General features: G+C 38.2%; 2 protein-coding genes across 4 annotated transcripts; one reads left to right on the top strand and one right to left on the bottom strand.

Annotated features, from left to right (window-relative positions):
* The first annotated feature begins 3941 nt into the window (after positions 1 to 3941).
* Positions 3942 to 7669, top strand: LOC128227457 (tubulin beta chain-like). 2 transcript variants are annotated; one of them, XM_052938016.1, is made up of 4 exons: positions 3942 to 4101; positions 5613 to 5721; positions 6205 to 6560; positions 6726 to 7669. In XM_052938016.1, exons 1-4 carry the CDS (start codon positions 4045 to 4047, stop codon positions 7539 to 7541), a joined length of 1338 nt encoding a protein of 445 aa, XP_052793976.1. In that variant the 5' UTR covers positions 3942 to 4044; the 3' UTR covers positions 7542 to 7669. The 2 variants fall into 2 exon arrangements, with proteins under 2 accessions (XP_052793976.1, XP_052793978.1); XM_052938018.1 differs by lacking the exon at positions 5613 to 5721 and adding an exon at positions 5784 to 5892 and having other exon boundaries at positions 3948 to 4101.
* Positions 7670 to 12854: 5185 nt separating this feature from the next.
* LOC128226545 (tubulin beta-4B chain-like) lies at positions 12855 to 21179 on the bottom strand. 2 transcript variants are annotated; one of them, XM_052936480.1, is made up of 4 exons: positions 20989 to 21179; positions 19228 to 19336; positions 14823 to 15178; positions 12855 to 14080 (listed from the first exon to the last, which is right to left on the bottom strand). In XM_052936480.1, the coding sequence occupies exons 1-4, from the start codon at positions 21043 to 21045 to the stop codon at positions 13265 to 13267; spliced, it is 1338 nt and encodes a 445-aa protein (XP_052792440.1). In that variant the 5' UTR covers positions 21046 to 21179; the 3' UTR covers positions 12855 to 13264. The 2 variants fall into 2 exon arrangements, with proteins under 2 accessions (XP_052792440.1, XP_052792439.1); XM_052936479.1 differs by lacking the exon at positions 19228 to 19336 and adding an exon at positions 19056 to 19164 and having other exon boundaries at positions 20989 to 21176.
* Between the last annotated feature and the right edge of the window lie 2208 nt (positions 21180 to 23387).

Here is a 23387-nt window from a genome sequence, read left to right as displayed (position 1 = left end):
AAGCTGTCGGGTTTCAGGCAGTCAAAAAGAAATTGCAATAGTACCCTCAAATGTAGTTGAGTGTCACATTTTAAGGCACTTTTTTATGAATTGTATAAAAGGAGTCCACCAGTTTTCGGGTGTTAAAGACTTTCAAAAGTTTTCAATAATCTTAAGGGAATAGTCCTCAGAGCTATGCTTCCTGAGGAAATTATTTTACCAATTACATATTTTAGTTTAATAACGCCTAAAAAACAACAACTTTTGGTTTAGGTTTCCTGACACTACTAATGAAATAGGGGCCATCCCTACCATTCTTATAGTTTTGCGCAATTCAGACAACTAAGTTTTGTCAAATTTAATTGTGTTTAAGAAAAGATCAAAGAGCACAATTTGTTTACTCCAAAAAAGTTGCAGCAGAAGCGGTTATTTAACTATGATATCTTCAACCTTGAAATATAAATTTCTGAGTAAAGGTCATTCAATGCTCTGGACCCAATCTCTCTAAACTCCTTTAAGCTTAAAATTAATTAACGGGGTTAAAGGAGGTTATTTCAATTATCCTTATAATGCATACTTAAAACAGAATTTTGAAAAAAAAAAACGGTTTATTGAATAATTCCTATGTAATTGTAAAAAAACTTTCAAAGAAGTGAAAATTATGCAAACTATTTAAAACAAAATCAGTGAGCTTAGCTTAATCCTGTTATACGGGACTTAAGATTGAGTTTCTAGAAATTAGGGCCAGTCAGGTTCAATTACATTCTTGTTTGCATGCTAGTGAGGTATAAATATATTTACATATATGTACACTGTTTATCAACGAAGTCAAACTTAATGTTCATTTACTGATTTTACATACAATCAAAGCAGTTAAAATATTGGAATAAACTACAGTTGTTGTTATTTTAAAGCTTTTTTAAAGATTGATGTTATTCCTGATAATGCGTTAACCTGTGTTTTAAGCAACGTGACTTTAAAAATATCCACGCAAATCTGGACCCATCCCTCATCCCAAATATGAAATTCCTTCAGGCACATCTGTATTGAGGGCTTATTCCCTTTCCGTATAAAATCAATGGACCTTGTTTCTAGAGTGGTTACCTGCGAGTGTTCTTCAACATTGTACTCACAAACAGTCTTGTTCTTGTCTCTGCCTCCATAATCCTCCTTCCAATCTGGTATAATGGATTTAGTCTGAAAGCAGCTCCATTTTTATAAGGGGAAGGGGGTCACACCGGGAGGGGGTGAAGGGGTTGGGGGATGAAGGGGGGTGGAGGGTGAGGGGGGTTGTTGCTGCAGTTGGCAATGAAGAAGGAGTAGGCTGGAATCATTTTAATCTAATCAATATATTACTTGTCTTAGAATTGTTTGTTTATTTTCATTTTCAACGCCTCTTTTCAACCTTCAAATGCACGTGTATTCGATTAAATTATTCTTCTTTAAATAAGCCTAAACAGGTAATTATAATGTTCATTTCGAACTTGATTGAATAAGATGCAAAACAATGAAGACAACATACTTTTTAAACTAGTTATTTACCTTTATTCAAGAATTATAAATTATCTTGTCCTAAGTTGCAGCCATGTTTTTTTTTATTTTTTTTAAAATTTAATTAACGAATTGACAGTTCGTAATCGCCAATTTCCTACGCAGTGATCTCCCCTTACAAATATACTGTATATAGGATCACATCGATATTAACCAAAACTAAAGAAATGTTGTAGGCGGGTATTGCGTGCGGGGGGTGGGGGGGGGGGCTTTTCTACTCACTAATGCTTGTGGTGACAACCTAGCGGCGTTTGGTTACTCATGTTACCTTTTTGACGATGCTGTTAAAATGGAATATATGAAGGAAGGAAGCGGTAATGGATTTCAAAATTGGCTTTTACATTCTAACTGCCTGACGACCAAGCCTGAATGATAAAAGCATTAATAAGCCGAATCAATATCTTCGAGTGAAGCCAATAGAGAAAGCTCCTCGTCGGGACAACAAACAAGAATATACAGTCAAATATATTATATTTATACAATAACCAGCACACATTCATAATTTAATAACTGGACAGTTCCAATATAGGTACATAATGACCCTTGTTTTCTGATTGTTTATATTTCCTTTCCTTTTTTTCCAATTAGTACATCCAATCATTGCGGAGCGCACATCGCAACATTTGACGGTCCGCAGAAGAGCTTCTTTTTCTTCAAGAAAAATGCAAATGTCCGTTTAAACATGATACATAGGTAATGCTTTAACTTTTAAAACCTGCAGATGATATTGTTGAACAACTGACGCACATTTCTTTAATAATTTATTTCAACATTCATGATATATCAAATGTAGTAACATTTTGTATTAAAAGGTTTCATCCAGTATGCAAAATAGCGATGCATGGACGCAGTTACGCAAACTTGATCAAAGAAAGTTCCTTAAACGGGTATAATTATTTTGTTTACAATTTGGACGGTCCGAAATGCCACGAACAGGGAGTTGCCCGACGTGTTACCTCAAACAGTAGCTCGCTTTTGCAATGGGTAATGAAATATTAATAAGTACCGCCCTTCCTGTCATTCAGATAGCAACAATTTCGTATTACATGGTTCCACGTATGATGAGGTAGACTGGGTGTCTGGCGCTGGCCAGTACACGGACCACAGACTCGTGTCCAGCTACCAAACTGGGCACCAGGCCAGCTGCAGACAGGAAGCCATCAAAAGTGCGTTGTTCTATGGGGCTCAGTGGATATATATGGGAGGATTATCTTCGTGAAGAAAATGCATACACCATCTGTGGAAATCTGTAAGCACAAAGCTGGTTTATTGCCTTTCCTTCGATCGTACATGCAGTTACATGTCAGCATGGTATAATATGGCTTACCATATTGCTCAAAAGTGATTCTATCAACAGTCAAACACAATATAGAGCTATAAACTACAGCTGTTATATAACGCAAAATAAGGCTACAGCAGTAGCTATATGTATAACAGTTTGTTGAGACTAAAGCTACTTGAGCTATAGCTGTAGTTTTGGCGCCAACAGAAGCTACTACAACAACAGCTATTAATTGCGACTATTGCTATAAATATACAGCTGTAGCTATAATCAATAGCCTTTTATTAATATAGCGTTTTGTCAATATCGGAGAACACGAAATCAAAAATGCACCTTTTCTGACTTGGACTGTTAGAGGATTCGACGTTAGAGGGGGGCTAACTTACGGGGAGGGGAGGGGGTTCGTCCCTTTTTTATACTTGCTTCCCTAGGCTAAGGAAATTAATTTATTTGGTTTTAAGTGTTGGCAGGGGGTTTGGGGGTCCCCAACCCCACGAAAAAATATCAATTTTAGCCCGAAAAGGTGCATTTCGGGCGTATTTTATTACTTTACTTCTCCTATAGTATTGAAATAAAATGTGAACTTGGACGATTTTTATTTTTTTATTTATTTGTTTTATTTTATTTATTTATTTATTTATTTATTTATTTATTTATTTATTTATTTATTTATTTATTTATTTATTTATTTATCTAATTAATTATTTATTTATTTATTTATTTATTTATTTATTTATTTATTTATTTATTTTATTATTATTATTTATTTATTTATTTATCTATTTATTTTTTTTGGGGGGGGGGGGGGTACTGAATCCGCTAGTGGTTATCAACAAACAATACCCTTTCACCGAATAGTTGATAATATGATAATACCAAACTATACGGGTCAATAGTCATCAAAATTAAACATTAAGTTAAACCCCTAACCCATCCACTCCCTGTGCCGCCCCAACGCCAATCTGCATCCGGCGCCTCTGTTAATGTCAATGAGACGATCAATTGACCAACTCATATAATTAAAATAAACCATCGTCTGTTTTTCGTTTTGGTTCCCGTAATATGTTGCTAGGCAGCCTTGTCGCGACGGAAACCAGCTAGCTACGTGATGAGCGTCAGCCAATCGCTGAGCGAGATCACAAATTAACATTTAAAGTCTGGCTCTTACTCATCGTTTCGGCTACATAACCTGAACAGCAGTCAGTCGCCTCAGTAACAAATTTCGAAGCAAAATGAGGGAAATTGTTCATCTACAAGCCGGACAATGCGGAAACCAGATCGGATCTAAGGTAAGATATTTTATACAATATTTTATTTTGTGTTGTTGTTATTTGCCAAATTATTTGAGCTGTTATCCTTTCGTTAACTGCCGGTTTCTAGACTAGTCATGTGAACAATGGCGGCATATCGGTTAAGTATTTCCTCCCAATACTTTCAAGTTCAAAGCTCATGATTTCATGATTAAGTTGCTGGAAACTAATTTATACTACTTATAAAATATCAGAATGTTGTAACTGCAGATTTTCTACATTAACACGTAAATCTGGTTTCTGACATTAACATCCTGATCGCCTAGCTGTGATCAAGTATGCCAAGTATGTGAAACTGAGTTTAAATGTCCGCATAATATACTCGCACGTTTATCACTTGACATTGACATAGGCATACCGCAGACGCTGGGCGAATGTTTGCCAACATAAATAGCGTGATGAACTAACTGCATGGCTGGTCAGAATCCCGGCAGATGCGTCAATCATCCGGCCATGTTTATTGAGTCATTACATGTTGTTCCCATTAGTGGATCCATGGAGAGGCGTCTCCCTCCCTGAAATTAGTGAATATTATTTTGTCAACATGAAAGGGATAGGATGCATAAATTACACCAAAGCGCACCATTTTAGACAGAATAAGCATTTTTCTGGGGCTTTTGTTAATTAGCTAACTTTGTACGTTAAAAACAAAATAATAAAGGCAGAATCTATGCGTTAAATGGGGAAATTTAATCAATCAGCGTCAGTTTAACTATCGCTAGATCAGGAATTCCAGTTACGTGTGAAGCGAGTGCGACACGCTGAATCGACAGTTTTACTTGAAAATAAGATAAATCCAATGTCCTTACGATACGTTTATTGAAACGCAGTTTACGCCACAAACGAGGTTACGCCTTGAAATTTACGATCATTGGGGCAAGCTTATCAACACGTACGACAAAAGAACGTTAGATCACGAATTTCGGTTATATTTCATGCCAGTGTTACATATCAAATTAAACTTTTTGCTTGCAAAATAAAAAGGACTAAATATGTTTGAACTGTAAAACACAACTATTACTTATGAAATAGATGGTATTACTACTTAGAAATATTGATTCGTAAAGACGATCGTACGATAAGATCGTTGATAAGCCGGTGCCATGTTTAGAATTTTTGGGGGAGGGGTGTGGCAAGGGGCTGGAGAAGGAGCACCAGGTGCGCCCTTTAAGCGAAATCCTGGCACCCCCCTGGTTTCATCATGAATTGAACATCGGAACAGGTCGGCGATGTAGGCTATGCCGAACAGACTATTACCAACCTGACCGTCCAATCATAGCTACTCTTCCATATCCGGAAAGTTCGATCTTTTTCTTTGGATTATAGCGGAAAGTGTTCCGACTGTCTGGCAGAAGCCTTGGTACTACTTTTTTCTTTCAGACATTCGCAGAACCAGTCATGCCCTCTGCCATGGCTGGGTTAACAATGTATCGATAGTTTGACACCACAACATAATACAATACTTTAATGGTTTGTTCCATTTTCACCAGTTCTGGGAAGTTATCGCTGACGAGCACGGTATCGACGCCACGGGCACTTACCATGGGGACTCTGACCTCCAACTAGAGCGTATTGACGTCTATTTCACTGAAGCCTCCGGTTAGTTTTTCCTCAGTTACATAATCCTAATATTTATGCGAGACTTGTCGCGTATTTTGCAGTTCTGGGAGGTGATTTCTGACGAGCATGGTATTGACCCCACTGGCACCTACCACGGGGACTCTGATCTCCAGCTGGAGAGAATCAATGTCTACTATAATGAGGCTTCTGGTGAGTAGATGTGCAATACTGTATGAGGTGCACTTAACAATGTTTCGTCCACTCCGCATCGGGGCGGCGAGCATTTAAACGAGACGGGATTCAAGGCATTTAAAGGATGTTTCCCGACTGTCGGGAGTTTGATAGAAGTCAAATTTGAATAGTTCTGAAGACGGCGACAAAGCTCCGGGGGAGTTTCATTGGCAGACGTCTGTTCGGAATTTTACTCAAATTATATCAGCCGGTTTGCTTCTACACGACTTTTTACTAAAATGAAACTAAACAACAGTGTTTGTGGTATTATAATATCTCATGTCATTTCAGGCGGGAAGTATGTTCCGCGTGCAGTGCTCGTGGACCTTGAGCCTGGGACCATGGACTCAGTGCGCTCCGGGCCGTTTGGTCAGATTTTCCGGCCAGACAACTTTGTGTTCGGACAGAGCGGTGCTGGCAATAACTGGGCCAAAGGTCACTATACGGAGGGCGCTGAGCTCGTAGACTCCGTGCTTGATGTGGTACGTAAGGAGGCAGAGAGTTGCGACTGTCTGCAGGGCTTCCAGCTGACACACTCACTCGGCGGCGGCACCGGCTCCGGTATGGGAACGCTGTTGATCAGCAAGATCCGTGAGGAGTACCCCGACAGAATCATGAACACATTCTCCGTCGTACCGTCACCCAAAGTGAGCATCAGTAGACTTGCTGGTTCCATCATGATAAAGCAATTTTTTTAATGAACTTAACTAATTTATAGTCAAACTTTACTGGCTATTTTTAAAAGACCTTGACAACTATCACTCGATAAAGCGATGGCTGTGATAATCTTAACACTCGTTATCCTCTTGCAGGTATCCGATACCGTGGTAGAACCCTACAATGCGACGCTGTCTGTCCACCAGCTGGTCGAGAACACTGACGAGACCTTCTGTATCGACAACGAGGCTCTTTACGACATCTGCTTCAGGACTCTGAAACTGACCACACCAACGTATGGTGACCTGAACCATCTAGTATCCGTCACCATGTCCGGTGTCACTACCTGTCTCCGTTTCCCCGGTCAGCTGAACGCTGATCTCCGTAAACTGGCCGTCAACATGGTGCCATTCCCGCGTCTCCACTTCTTCATGCCCGGGTTTGCTCCACTCACCTCTCGCGGCAGTCAGCAGTACCGGGCGCTCACCGTCCCCGAGCTAACCCAGCAGATGTTCGACTCCAAGAACATGATGGCCGCCTGCGACCCGCGTCACGGAAGATACCTGACCGTCGCTGCCATCTTCCGTGGACGCATGTCCATGAAGGAGGTCGACGAGCAGATGTTGAACGTTCAGAACAAGAACAGCAGCTACTTCGTTGAATGGATCCCCAACAACGTGAAGACCGCCGTCTGCGATATTCCTCCTCGTGGCCTTAAGATGTCCGCCACATTCATCGGCAACAGCACCGCGATCCAGGAGCTGTTTAAGCGAATCTCCGAGCAGTTTACTGCTATGTTCAGGCGTAAGGCTTTCCTCCATTGGTACACAGGTGAGGGTATGGACGAGATGGAGTTCACAGAGGCGGAGTCAAACATGAACGACCTTGTGTCGGAGTACCAGCAGTACCAGGACGCCACCGCCGAGGAGGAAGAAGAATTCGACGAGGAAGAGGAAGGAGAAGAAGCATAAAGATGCTGGTGTCAGACTCATTTTAAACTTTAATATCTGTATAACAAGCTATATAAAAGTATGCTATTAAACAAAAGCTGTTAATAAGTGTTGATACTTCAATGGACAATAAAATACTGTTATAGATCCGTCCGGTTTATTTAATGCTCCCGGAAGCGATTCCGTATAGGACGTCTTATTATTGATGTAAATAAACAGTTTAATTGGTAACAAAGTCTATTGGATATATGTATATTGAATACGGCCCCAGATCTTGTGAAGATAGAAAGTTATGAAATGGTATGCCCGTATAATTGAGTGAGCCGTTATTATTTGAATGTCTTTCAGTGGTATTGTCTGAAAAGGGTATATGGGTGGGAGCTGTCCCCTCCAGTTTGAAATCATTGAAGAAAACAGTAATAAAAGAACAATGTTGAAGCTTTCTAAATATCAACATTCAGTGAAATAACAATAAACTCGAACCAGTTAAAGGTCGATAGTTAAGCACTTGCCTTTTCGGGGGAGCCAAAGATGAAAAGGTACGCCCCTGTATGTGCTTTTTCGACAATTTTGTAGATTTGTATCTGACGGGGTTTTTGTTCAATATTTATATGCATGCAATAACCACTGTATTTTTTCCGATTCAAACACGGTTCCTACCTCGTTTTTCACCCTTAAAAATGCCCGTGATTGGTAATGGCCAATAAATTACCATTGTATGATATAAATGACTAGATGAAAATATTGTAATCTTGTTCCTGATACAACACAAACTGGATGACTGATTTATGTTGACCATACAATAAAATCGTTTGTCTCAATTTGAACCAAACTTCACAATTTTTCACCCGTTCAAAATTCTGGGGTCGGTTTCATGTAAGAGCTAAGTTCAAGTTGTCGGTGGTTAAGTGAACTATCTTACAGTCGTATTTTCGTTATTTTGCCATGTATTTGGAAAAGTTGAACTGAAGCCAGTATTCAACTTGAAAACACTTGTGGGAACGTGATCAAATGAACCTATTGCCATCAGAACCCCTGGATTGAAGTTAACGACTAAAACGGGCCACAGGTTGCTATGACCCCCAGGATAGACCAAAAATATTGGCCATATAGCAACTACCAAAGCATTTTACAGTACCGTTTATTGTTTAAAACTGTTGAAATAGCTCAAGTCCAGAGCAAGGCATGTTTTTGCTGTACTGCATGTATGACTGTTGTGGAAATGACGGATGTTCTAATAAAATACATGTTGACAGTAATACCCAGACAGGCAGTGGCAGTGTCATTGTTTGGACGTCAATGCATACAGCACACGAGGGGGAAGACCTTGAGACCTTGGCGTAATGAAACCCAGACGCACCAATCAATCAGACTGGTGCAGTGAATCAGACATAGCAGACAAATATCGATTCATTCCAAAATGACAGAAATCTGCACATCGTGCTGCGGAAAGCTTCATTAAAGACCTTGCGTATTGGAAAAGATATTTACGGGGGCCGCTAAAATTCAAAAGATTAAATGTCAATTTATTGGTACTAAAACTGGTTTCGGTTTACAAGACCAAAAATAGATGCACTTCTCACTGCAAAAGGAAACAATTCCAAGGTCATTATATAACTTTGTCTGGAAAAACAAAATCGATAATATTAGCAGGGTTACCGTCCATGTTACATCCACCGGGCTTATTCAATAGAAATACGGATTCTTTTAATGCAACGCAGCTTTGCGTCTGTACCATTTTATCGTGGAGGTTTTAATTAACTTATATTAATAAATTAATACATACATTAGCATGATCAAAGAAAAATAGTTCCGACGATTTATTTGTATGTTCATGTAAATATATAACATATGTAAAGACGAAAATTATGCTTTATAACTGTCCATTAAAGCGAGCTAGTATGAGGCCGATAATACATCAGCTGCGTTTCACCGTTTAAAAATAGCGCATGATGGTTTTCCAGTTTAAAAATGCGTGAAATGGTTTCTCCGAATCCCCTGCAACTCGTTTTCAATTTTTTCAGACTTAACCTATTTCCATCGATCAATTTCATTACAGATGTTGACCGGGCTCTTTGTCTACGATGTTGCGCAGCAATTTTCAGGTTTCTTGCAATTTTCGTTCTTCCGGAAAGTCATTAAGTGTATATAATTAGCACGTGAGTCACGTGATGAGTTCAGATAAATATACCGACGCGAGTTTTAAACTTACTGATTTTACATGGAAGACAACCCCATTTGAATAATGCGCAAATACTTCGAAAGATGTATGTGTCGTTAGCACTGTGATACATCAGCAAGTGAGATTCAATCCGTTGTACACACATCACTGATATCAGTTGTATGTACGTTTTGTAACAATTTTCTTTTTTTTCTTGCATTTGTACACTCATGTGTGTCGAGTCCCTTTAATTGAGACCGTCACTAGTTACGATTTGCACATGTTGCATTTGCCGGTCACATCATTCATGGACTGTATACACGACCTAAATAATGATGTTATTATCAGGCCGCACCAAGAATACACTCGGGATAAACAAAAACAGAATAACAAATGTTATGTTTGGTGTTCATGATGTCAGACTGATTTCAATAATTGACTATTCAAGTATTCTTGTTCTGTTGATTGCCTGGTGACGTCATAACACGATGACTTTGATATACATGTGTCGCTGCCCGTGTGAATGGCTCAACATATATCAGAAAATAATGTATACAAATAACAAAGAGGTGCACTATTTCCCAACTAACTCAGTGACCGTGCCCGCTCATTAATTTACACAAAAGTTAGACGTTGTTCTATGGAAGTCGCAGGCGCAAATGCACGTGCAAACGTAGGACAAACTGATTTGAAAATGATATGGGAAACGTGCATTTGATTTTCAATGCGTGGTGTCTCGGTTTGGCTTGCAGCAGATTCACTTCCGGTGCCCGCAACCCGAGTCAGCGCACATGTACAACTTTGGTAAAGATGTACCGTCATTACTCAATACTTTATTTAATAATTAAAGCAATGAAGATTTCTAAGAAAAAGTTATTTTAGTAGGTTTTTTATTGATGGGTATTCTTGTTGTTAAACAAAAAATGTTACTTCTATATTTATTGCATTGAAGCCTGTTTGTTTGACTATTTCTGGCTCAAGTTGACAAGTGACCATTTTGTAACGCTCTTGAAGCGATGTATAACCGTGTTAAGTTCTGTGTAAGTTGTCAATCTTGGTTGTTTCCCTTATTTAAACTTATTGGGAGAAAAACGGCTCCTCTTTCAGCGGGATCAGAGCCCGGCTCCTCTTTCAGCGGGATCAGAGCCCGGTTCCACTTTCAGCGATGTGCTTCATCAATGATAGCGATGTTCTTAATACCTAATATCGATACTAACCGATTGGGTTGGTATAACTAGATAGTTTAAAGTATTCCTCATATTATATTCCGATGACATTGTAGTTTTAAGGAATCCTATTCAAAGCCAGCGCGAAAAATACGCGATATTGTGTTTGTTTTAATGTCGTTTATTTCAATCTATACAGTATTCTGGTTGTTAAACGTCTAGTATAGGTAGTCAATGAGAAATGTATGCGTCGATGCAACAATGAATATCGCGTTGTTTTCTCCATACATACTGATTAATTTATATGCACCGAGGTAAAGGTCAAATCTCGCATCTTTTTTATTCAATTTATCCAGTTTTCCTCTAGGTTGAAAAAATGCTCTCGAGAGTGCAACAATAAATATCGCGGGGTTTTTTTCTAGACTGACTTACAAAACAAAAATGCACCGAAGTAATTTCATTTTTATCAAATTTAAAATGAAAACACAATAAGTACTGTAGTTTTCGTATACAAAGAACACAGAAAGAAAAACAGTTGCGATAATGGAGCAAACAAATGTCGCGTTGTTGTTGTTTTGGACAATAATAATGCATCGTCGTACACCAGAGCGATGATGCTTTGCGTTTAGCATTGTCGAAACTCTGGTGAATGAAAACGATTTTAAGGATCACGATGGCACATGTTTCCGTTGGTGTGAATCCAGCCACTTTCTAGGTGTCAAAGAAATCAACCAACTTAACTAAATTATATGGCATATATATAAGAAAATGCCTAAGATGATAGTTAAGTTAAAAATATTATAACGTATCAATAAAAAATATAGAAATATAAACATGGCCGCTCAAGTTAAAATACTCTGAATGAACAGTTTCTCTGATAATCTGGCGAACTAAAAATACGATTAACACACACTCGAGGTAATAAGAACTAGATACGTATGGCCAAAGATAGTACACAGATATCAATAATTCACCATGCCTCACGTAAACATGATTATATCGGAGAAAATACTAAGAAACTGTCCATGAAAATAAATATGCCCTTGCAAGATTTAGAACTTCGGCTTACAGGTATACTTATACTGTAATACATCATCCCATTCATAATCATTAATCTTTTAATTCATGTCATCTAGAACTTGTTTAGGTGTTCTTTAAATGTACTTAGTTTTGGTAACAGAAAAAAAATCATTAAGTAACGATTTGCCTAATAAAAAAATATATCCGACGCTATATTTGCCAAATATACTTGTAATAAAAAAATTGCGGCTGTATGCAGCCTATTTGAATTTCTTTGCATTGAAAACTAGCTGTCTTTTTAAAAACAAATACCGTCTTTTTATGACATGTATACCAATGCCTTTATTTTTGGGGTCTGTTTCTTGCTTATTTTTTATATTGTTAGTGACAAAACATTACTAGTTTTCATCCATCCAGATTGGTCAGCAATGACCTGTATCGGTTTTGGAGGAAATTGTCTGTTTAAAAACTTTGCCTGGTCTACCATATTTCAAGTGTGAAATTTTATCAAATGCAGCCTTCAAGTAGAGGTAGATTAGTCTACGTCCGCATAGGTAAGGCTACATCCCATTGGTAAGATTTTGGACGAATACGATCAAGAATTCTGCACGAGTGCATTGATAGTACGGCAACATTCCTGGATAAGTTTGGATGAAATAGACACGTTGATAGCATATATATTTTATCGATTATTCAAAGGTGTGGTCGACGACATCAAATCGGGTTAAAACCCAGCCACAATGCCAAGAATGTGTGATTAGGGTTATATCTTGGTTCAGGTAAGCTGCCAATTTATCTTATAATTATACCTTTTAAATTCCATATTACAACACTAAAAATGTTAACCAACGGACTATAAAAACTGAAGGGTCGGATTAGATAGCAAGAACCAGAAGTATTTTTAGGCCTATCTACGTCACGTATGAACCACAATGTTTCATCTAGACATAGTAGCGACTCTGAACATCACATTGAACAAGACTCAACTTTCTTCAACCACTTTATTTATTGGTCAATAACAAATTTGCACATGTCTGAGAGTAAAAGATGAGGTAAACAAGATCAAGAAATGGAAATATTAAAGATAGAAAAGTTATGCATAAGAATGAATTAAGAACCCATCAGACACACATCTATAACATTCGAAAAAGGCACATTTGAAAAACTCGAAAGAGGCCTTGGTACCAACTAAACATGTTTATGATTAAATTGCATTAAGAAAGACATACCATCATTAAAGCATTTAATAAAATGGATTGATGTATAACATTATTGTTATGTTCATTCATGTTTCAGCGATTGTCAACAAATTTTGCTTAATTCCCTTCTATAGATTGTTAAAATGAGTTCAAGTTAAGATAAGATCTAAGTTGGAAATGAGTCTGACACCAGTATCTTTAGGCCTCCTCCTCATCTCCCTCCTCATCAAATTCTCCTTCCTCCTCGGCGGTGGCGTCCTGGTACTGCTGGTACTCAGACACAAGGTCATTCATGTTTGACTCTGCCTCAGTGAACTCCATCTCGTCCATGCCCTCGCCTGTGTACCAATGGAGGAAAGCCTTACGCCGGAACATAGCAGTAAACTGCTCAGAGATTCGCTTAAACAGCTCCTGGATGGCGGTGCTGTTGCCAATGAATGTGCCGGACATCTTTAGGCCACGGGGAGGAATATCGCAGACGGCGGTCTTCACGTTGTTGGGGATCCATTCGACGAAGTAACTGCTGTTCTTGTTCTGAACGTTCAACATCTGCTCATCAACCTCCTTCATGGACATGCGCCCTCGGAAGATGGCTGCTACAGTCAAGTATCTGCCGTGTCGAGGGTCGCAAGCGGCCATCATGTTCTTTGCGTCAAACATCTGCTGGGTAAGCTCGGGAACGGTGAGTGCTCTGTACTGCTGGCTGCCACGAGAGGTGAGTGGAGCAAATCCAGGCATGAAGAAATGGAGTCGAGGGAATGGCACCATGTTGACAGCCAGTTTACGGAGATCGGCATTCAGCTGACCAGGGAAACGGAGACAAGTTGTGACACCAGACATGGTGGCGGAGACCAGATGATTCAGGTCACCATATGTCGGTGTGGTCAGTTTCAAGGTCCTGAAGCAGATGTCGTAGAGAGCCTCGTTGTCGATACAGTAGGTCTCGTCAGTGTTCTCAACCAGCTGGTGGACAGACAGCGTTGCATTGTAGGGTTCTACAACTGTATCTGATACCTGCAAAAAGATAACAATTGTGGAAACTACCAAAGCCATAACTTTTATGATAGCACAATACTACTTTACATTCAGTCAAGTTGACATAAATTTATAAAAAAAAATTAAGCCACAATGATTATTCAGGATAATCTGCACATATAGGATAAGTTGAGTTGAGTTGGGTTTTACGGCATCGCAAGACTGTATAGGTTATATGGCGCCATTCAGGCAGGAAAAAACTTGTTGGATCCACATTGGACACATACTTTTCAAGAATTAGATTGGAAACATATATTTTTGAAGTATTTTTGGCAAAAAAGGGCCGTAACTCCTAAATGACTAAAGCGATTTCCATGACTATCGAACTTGATCAAGATATTATGGTCACAAACATGTGTTTAAAGTTTGGTGAGGATTGGACAAACAGTTTTCAAGAATTAGATTGGAAACATATATTTTTGAAGTATTTTTGGCAAAAAAGGGCCGTAACTCCTAAATGACTAAAGCGATTTCCATGACTATCGAACTTGATCAAGATATTATGGTCACAAACATGTGTTTAAAGTTTGGTGAGGATTGGACAAACGGTTTTCAAGAATTAGATCGGAAACAATCTTCGGGACGTACGTACGTACAGACAGACAGACGTACGTACGGACAAGGGCAACCCTATATGCCGCCACTTTGTGGGGGCATAATAAAAGTGCAGCCCTTCATTTGTATCTTTCACAATTAACTAGCCAAGATTGCACATGCTCACTTTTGGTGATGGTACAACGGAGAATGTGAGCATGATTCTGTCGGGGTACTCCTCACGGATCTTGCTGATCAACAACGTTCCCATACCGGAGCCAGTTCCACCGCCGAGTGAGTGTGTCAGCTGGAATCCCTGCAGACAGTCGCAGCTCTCTGCCTCCTTACGTACCACATCAAGTACGGAGTCTACGAGCTCAGCGCCCTCTGTATAGTGACCTTTAGCCCAGTTGTTGCCAGCGCCACTCTGTCCGAACACAAAGTTGTCTGGCCGGAAAATCTGACCAAACGGACCGGAGCGCACTGAGTCCATGGTTCCTGGCTCAAGGTCCACAAGCACAGCACGTGGAACATACTTCCCGCCTGAAATGACAGAAGCTCATAACAATAAAATAACAGTAATAATAAAGTGGTGCAGGCCTTGACATTAACTTGTTTTGCCACTGGACCCTTCCAGCAACTTTTTGCCCTGATCAATTTCAATGGGGGTTTAGAGGGTGTGTGTGGGTGGATCAAGGTCCTGGTGTCCTTGAGCTGAAAAGATGTTGTCATAGGTCTGTCCACACATTTTGGGACCAATTACTGAAAGATTCTTAGGCCAAGAGACCTTGGAGAGAACTTGGAAGGCAGCAGATAGGTTTTCAATTAGGTCAGTGGGTCAAGTTTGTTAAGAAAACAGTTTCCAAAGAAAAGAACACTAAGGCTGTGAACAATTTGATATCCACTCCATATTGTTATGACTTATCACTTCCATAAACATTACTTGCTCTTTAATAATTGACAGGTGTTAGTTTAATTTACGCTACCTGGTATCTTCATTTGAAACAATTTGTGGCCTTTAAAATTTGCTTCCTAGCATTAATGTATACAAACCATACAACAGGTTTGATTAGGCCTGCTGGTGCTGAACGCTTCTCTAATTTCATCATTTTACGGTTTATTTAATTCATACAATACATTTGATAGCGAACAGGTATTCAAAAGTTTGAAAGTGACAGCTTTGATAGTTTGCTTTGCTTGTAGGTGGCCCAAGCACAAAACTTAAACTCAGACTAGCTAAAACTTACAAAGTCCAAAAATACTAAAATATCTCCCAATCTCCCCCTACCCTTCCAAATGTGTGACTCAAACCTGATTGTCATCGATACATTTGGCATTATCTATTTATAGTCTTTGAATTTATTTTTTAAATCAATCCAACAAAAATTGAAGAAGCTTGGTCGAATTCTCAATATCACCCAAAATCCATCAAAATTGCTGTTTTTACCCCCCAAAACGCGGGAATTCACATTTTTAGGGTACAATGTAAAGAAAGGTATTAGATAAACAAGTTCCCCAAGTTTCAAAGTGATAGGGTTGATGTTTCCATGTAAGTGACCTAAACGCATAACTTCAGACCAAGTTCAAAAATTCTAAAATATCCCCCTACCTTTCAAATGTGTGACTCAAAAACCGGTTTTATATTTTGAAGGCATATCAAAATATTGACGACAGTTGGCGGACAGTCCCCTATCACAATAGTTCACCCAGGTCCTTAAGCACCTATATGAGCTAAAAACAGGAGCCCCAACTATTGAAAAACCACATTTAAAGACATTTAAAAAGTTTGGTGATAACTGGTGTCATTATGTAGGAGGTTATCAAATTTTGCCCATATTAAACAAATTATATAAATATTGTGATGATCAGACAAAGGCTTTTAAGGCTAAAAAATAAATAAGAATGGTTAAGACAGGGCTTGACGCTTATTCTAATACTTGGTTGCCCTTTGGGCAACCACCTAGCCATTTTCACTTGCCCGAATGGATTTTTTACTTGCCCAATTTTTGGGGGCTCATTTTGTTGTTATACTTCACATCAGAACCCATTTCCAGATTCAACCTGCACATCAGGGCTTGCTGTATTTGAAATAAATCAGTTGTCATGAAATTTGTAACTAATAGCACATACATTCAAATTATTAAGGATGAAATAAAATTGAATTATAAGAACCAACAGTCAACCTCTTATTATCTTAGCCTTGTAATCTTACATTTATTTTGAAGTAAATTACAATTTATCGCAATGTAAAGTGAAATCGTAAAGTTCCAAAAACCGAGCATCCGAAAATTGGAGCAGTCCGAAAAATAGCCAAAATGGCCATTCTCGCTGTGTCTGAGTCAAGGAAAATTGTTTCCCCAAGACTCGACCCAGCGTCATTTTCGTTTCTTTTTATAGCTGATCTTTTTCTCGGATGACTTAGCCTTTTTTCGTTTGAAACATTAAAAAAACTTGACAGCGTCGACTGTCAAAACATCATTTGACGTTTCATGTACATTGTGAGGGCATTAACTGGAATGCTAGCTATATGGATTTGGTGCAGCTCACGCGATTGGCCAACGGATCTAGACGGAATTACTCGAGCTCTATCGGAAAATATTCTGCAGTCTTCGCCATCGTAGTTTCGAATGAAAATGTCAGAGGAGCTCCGTTTGACCCGATTTTTCGAGTCAAAAACCAATGAGTGCATTAGTTTCGGTTTGATAAATACTCTCCAAGAAGGAGATTACGGACTACTATTTTTTACCAGAAAAGTCGCCACTATGACAAGTTTTTTTTTGTTACTGCCCGATCGGGCAGTAGATTCTAAAAACTACTGCCCGCCTGCAAAAATTACTTGCCCCGGGCAATCGGGCAGTGGTTAATGTCGAGCCCTGTAAGATAAGGTTACACTATTATCAAAAATAGGGAGGGTAGGTAGGCTTAGGCTTTTTTACTATTTATAAGCAGGTTTTAAGATTTTACATAAGATCGTTATTGTTGAATTGAGGAAATCTTTTGTATAACCCTTTCAAAGTTTTAAACTACATATTGAAACACACTTTTATCTTTTTACCACCTCACTTTGAAAATGGAAGGGCTAGCTCCTATAATTAGTAGATAGGGACGAGTAGGCAGGACCAAACACATTTCTTTAGGCCTCAAGGTACAATACAAGACCCATTTTAAGGAATTTCAATACTCTGTTGGAGTGTCCATACACATCCTGACAAAATTTAGTGACATTTAAACGAGGCAAATTTTTGGTTATTTCTGTGATTTAAGGGCTACCAGTAGGCGAATAGTTCTCGGACACTTTTAGAGGTTTTATCTTTAAAGTATCCTTATTTTAAAAGATATATGATATTCCAATGTGAATAACAAACTTCAGCTCTTCTTCTGTTGAAATAATGCAAAATCAAGTGAAATTAAACAACTTAGGTCCATTCTCATAGGCTCTGAATGTGGAGCTCTAAAGGGGTTAAATTTTAGTTCAACAGAAGTAGTTCTCAGACACTCCCTTCAACAGAACGGGGAAACATGCGCGGAAGTGATTGTTTTTATTAAATATATTTTAAAGTGGAATTTTCAAAATAGTAGGTAATATATATCTTATTATTTTTCATTAAAAACTAAATTAATTGTATATATACATATAACATGAAGCTCATAAAAATGAAATAAATGGTATCTTTTTTTAGTACATGTGTAATGTAAACGCTCGACTTAACATGAATATTTTCGTAAATGCATAATGTCATCTGCGTCAAAAAAGGAAGTATACCGAACAAATCGTTTAACCTAACTGTTGCCCGTATTTTAAATTGTGCTTTTTGCGCAAGCGTACTACAGTTGTGATTCCCAGTGGAGGTAAATTGTGATTTTGTAAACAACTGTAAACCTTTGGAATTTAACGTCTTATAATCCTTACCTAATGAAAAGATTTGGTACCTGCTGAAACTTTTCAAACACCTGATTGATTTAAATCAGATGCTTGACATGTAACTTTCAAAATGAGGCGAAAATCGCGAGTGTCCGAGAACTACTCGCCTCCTGGTATAATTCTACAGCAAATAAAGCATTATTTTGCATTAGAGAACTTGTCCCCAACATTATGTCTATACACATTCCGACCATATTTAGGAATGATTAGACAAAGGGAGATAACTCTGGAGCGACTGGTGATGATTGGAGAGGGACTTCTAAAGTTATTGACGCCTCCCGCACGCCACAAGTAAACCTATAATACAGCTCGATCTATGAACAAGTGTATTAAAAATTAAATGCAAATGGAAGGAGATAAATTTGTTAACCTCAAAACAACATAGTTGCTTTTAATGGTGCATTGACGTATCCAGTCAAATATACACACTGTTTGCTTGCTGCCCCAAGGGGAACAAATCATTTACAAGTGTGACTCCGAAGTTTCACTTCTACTCACCTGTAGCCTCATTATAGTAGACATTGATTCTCTCTAGCTGGAGATCAGAGTCCCCGTGGTAGGTGCCAGTGGGGTCAATACCATGCTCGTCAGAGATCACCTCCCAGAACTGCAAAATACGCGACAAGGCACACATAAATACAAGAGTAACATAACTGAGGTAAATACTGACCAGTGGCTTCAGTGAAATAGACGTTGATTCTCTCCAGTTGGAGGTCAGAGTCTCCATGGTAGGTGCCTGTTGGATCGACACCGTGCTCATCAGAGATCACTTCCCAGAACTGAGAAGAAGGCCATAAATTATTAAATTATGTTGTCATATCAAAAAACTGTTTACTGTGATTATGACTAGTTGAATTCCTGGTTCTGTAAACGATGTACAACAAAAAAATTATATGGAAAAATGGTCTCCGCAGTTGTAGCCTCCAACATGTTCTGGTACTTTATCACAGCACTTGGGAACATTTGCAACACATTTGAAAATATCCTGTTGATTGCTTTGGCTGGACAGGATCTGTTGACCTCATGAATCTTGCGTTTTGACTGGATTAATCAATTATCAGCCTGATAAGGTTTTAGTCAATACAAGTGATACGAAAATGTCAACCCAGAAAATCTTGCTTAGAAATGAAGCTTAGATTAGAGACAGTCAGACCAAGATACTGTAAGGCATATCAGCCCCCTTTGAAAATCTAGAATTGAAAGTTTTCAATCCTGAGGACAGGATTAACAGACACAATTAACAGGATTAATCCCAAATTTTAACAGTTCTATAAATTGCACTTAATCTGATATCAGCAATTTCCCTTATCAATCAATCAAGTCGCATTTCCTGATTTAAAACTATATGACCTCATTTTCTAGCTATATGAATGTGCCATTCATGAAAACAATACACTGTCATTACATGATGTAAATTATTCTCCCCATTATATTAAACTTCAGGTTTTATTCAAATGACCCTTCCCCCATTCAGGTGAATTATATTAAAAATGTGTTGTTGAAGCAATTATGTTGGTTTAAACTAATAACCAGTGGTAAAACCAGATTAACAGATTAAAAACAGGGTTCAAAACAGTGAAACTCATGCATCCCTTAATACCAATTGTTCTTTTTAATATTCTGATCTGAAACACAAAGAATTAGTACAATTCCAAGGACCTGTTGGCCATACCTGATTTTAAAAAATCTCTTCTTGCAGTCATACTTTTTCTGGCAGTATAAACCTGAAATAAATTTTCCTAAGTTGACCTAACCCTAAATTGGCTAAAATAGTAAAAAAGGCCAAATTATATTACTATATAACGATACTCTCAATCTTAACACACTTTCAGATTATGTTCTCAATTCTCAAAATGACATTGCATAAAACCTCAGATGTCAAGTAAGATAAAAAAAAAACACCTCATTTTTGAGTTTTGTATAAATTAGCGACAACATGCAGTTCAATCAAATACAGGTTAACTATTGATTTAGACTTCCATTTACGTGTCCAAGTATTACATGTGAATAGTTTATGATTTAAAGATTTAAATAAAGTTCAGTTCTGTGTCATTCCTCTACATATAAATAAAATGTTTTCTTGAGGTCGGTGAGTTAACTCTACCAAACTAAATTGGAAGCGTTAACTCACTGACCGCCAAAATTAATTTTAACAACTGAGCTAGGCTACCTGCAACCATTTACACTGTTTTAATAACAACGCAGTACATGTTATTTAACGCAACAAAGAACATATGCAGCTACAGTTATTTCCTTTAGCGTTTATACGCAGAATAAATAGTTTTAAACCACTGCCTCATGACAAGTTTGAACTTGAAAGAAAAAAATCTGAAAAAGCGCAAAACCGATAAGCCGCCATTTTTTCACTAGATTGAAAACGTATGAAAGTAAAAGTAATTTACAATGTATAAAGCTACAAAACAAATATAACCTTAGCTCCGATCTGGTTTCCACATTGCCCGGCTTGAAGATGAACTATTTCTCTCATTTTGTTTCGAAAGTGATGACTGACGCGGTTCAATTCTGTTCAGATTCTGTTTTCAACGATGTCTTTAACGGTAACGATGAGTAATATTGCCACGCTTGAATCTCGGTCAGTGATTGGTTGGCCCGTTTAAATGTATCTAGCTGGTTCCCCACGCGACAACGCTGCCTAGCAACGATTGCGCGCGAATACGGGAACCGACAAGTCAAACGGAACAGGCGATGTTCCAGTGCAGGAAATTGAAGCTATTCCATTGATTAATTTGAAAGTCATGCTTCTAACCAGACAAAAGTTGGTTATACCTAGATATGTAATAAGTTGTTATGATCACCAAGAATTGAGAGTGATTTTAAAGCACAACTCGATAATGGATTTGCCTATGCATTTAATAGACTAGTCCGTTTTCTAATTCAAAATCAATATTCACGGATGTTTCGTCAACTAGATCACTATGTAGCGTAAATAAAATATGTACGATATCTGGTTCGATCTGGTTCGTCTTACAAATATGTATTATTAGAAATAGGCGTAGAACCGGTTGGGACAGGTGACACGTTGCCCCATTTCTTTCTGTAAAGTGACAAACAATTTAACAAATATTACTGCATTTTCCCTTTTGATACTTTTTTTCCTACTTCGGCAACCCGGGCCCTTTTGAAATGTTCACTCAATGCATTGGCCATTAAGCATAATAGCGCGCACATGTACGCCCGAATGCTTGAAGAATGAGAAGTGGACATGTGAAGGTGTAGTCTCAAAATGCAGGGACATCATGGAGATGGGAGGCGTGTACTTCATGTGTGATTTGTTTGAAGAAGGCAGTAAAGATCCAAATTTGAGCATTACGAACGCCACTATCTAAACCAAATGCAATGAACATTGACTGGTATTCCTATATATTTACACCCACTTTGCATTCGGGTTTTTAAAGCTGCACTCTCACAGATTAACAGTTTTGACTTTTATATTATTTTTTTGTCTCAAAATCAGCGATTTTGGCAACAATGCCTTCAAATCAGTCATATAAGATAACTCTATAACTGTCGAAAAAACGCATTTTTCTTAAAACGTTAATATTAATTAACGCTTAACAAAAAAATAGGCATAAAACATCAATTTTCGAACATAAATATGAAAAACTGCGATCTGATCTTATATCACTGGTTTCCAGACATTAACGCAGTATGCCTAAAAGGTACGTCTCTGACATGTATTGTTTACTAGTGATTTAAAGCTGCACTCTCACAGATTTACCGTTTTTAAAACTTTTTTATTTTTTGTCTTGGAACGAGCACATTTTTGCGTAAATATATGCAAACATATGATATAAGATTGCTGACAAAAAATCAGATCGTAGAAATTCATATTTCCGTTCGAAAATTAATGTTTCATGGCTTAAACCGTTACTAACGCATAATTAACATCAATTTTTGAACTTAAATATAAAGATCTGCGATCTAATTTTTTATCAGCAGTCAGCAGTCTTATATAACTGGTCTCCATAGATTTTCGCAAAAATTGGCTCGTTCCAAGACAAAAAAATAAAAAAAAAACGTTCAATCTGTGAGAGTGCAGCTTTAAATCTAGGTTTAAGCGTTACGGTTTTAACTCGGGCTGCTACGCTCCTGGAAGATTCCCATCACGGACGTAAACACCGCATACATTGACAATATGGCCTTGACGTAATTGACACTATCTGAACCATATTCTTTAAATACCACAAATTGCGTTTGATCATGATATTATAGTGTCGACTTTCGGGCTGGTGCCGCGGCGTGCCCTCGTGAGTATCGACCCCTTCTAGGCCGTGCGCCAAACAATTAAGGAGTTTTTAGCCAGCAAAGTCTACAGTTCTCAATAACTAGTTAGTTATTGCATACTGTCACCTACTACTAGTAGCTTTGAAGTGCTCCCATAACTCCTCATTGAAGAAAAGTATTTCAAAAAGTTAAAATTCCTTAACTGGTCTACACTATTTGGAGAACTTTTAACTGTGTTTCAACGGTTTATCAAGAAATTAACTAACATCGAGGTAACATAAAATTCATCAGTAAACTGACCACTATTCTTTATTTTTCTGATTTAGGACAGACCTATGACAGACCAAATCTTGCGGCCTAAAATCACAGGCAGTTCAAGATAGGGACAACCTCAAGCATTCATGAATGCAAGTGTCTGTGCTCGAGCCTCGTCTGTGCTCCCATTCTCTACTTTGTTTTTAAAATACACGGTAGCGAATTACAGTGAATATTTGACAAAACAAATACTCTTTGTACGATTAAATCCGATTACTATCGAAAATTTATTTGAGACAAATAAAGATGACCACCTCAGGGGTTTTATGG

This window comes from Mya arenaria, chromosome 3 (assembly GCF_026914265.1).
Source record: "Mya arenaria isolate MELC-2E11 chromosome 3, ASM2691426v1".
NCBI classification, from domain to species: Eukaryota; Metazoa; Mollusca; class Bivalvia; order Myida; family Myidae; genus Mya; species Mya arenaria.
The sequence above is the reverse complement of the archived record's forward strand: the minus strand, read 5'-3'. Positions and strand labels throughout refer to the sequence as shown.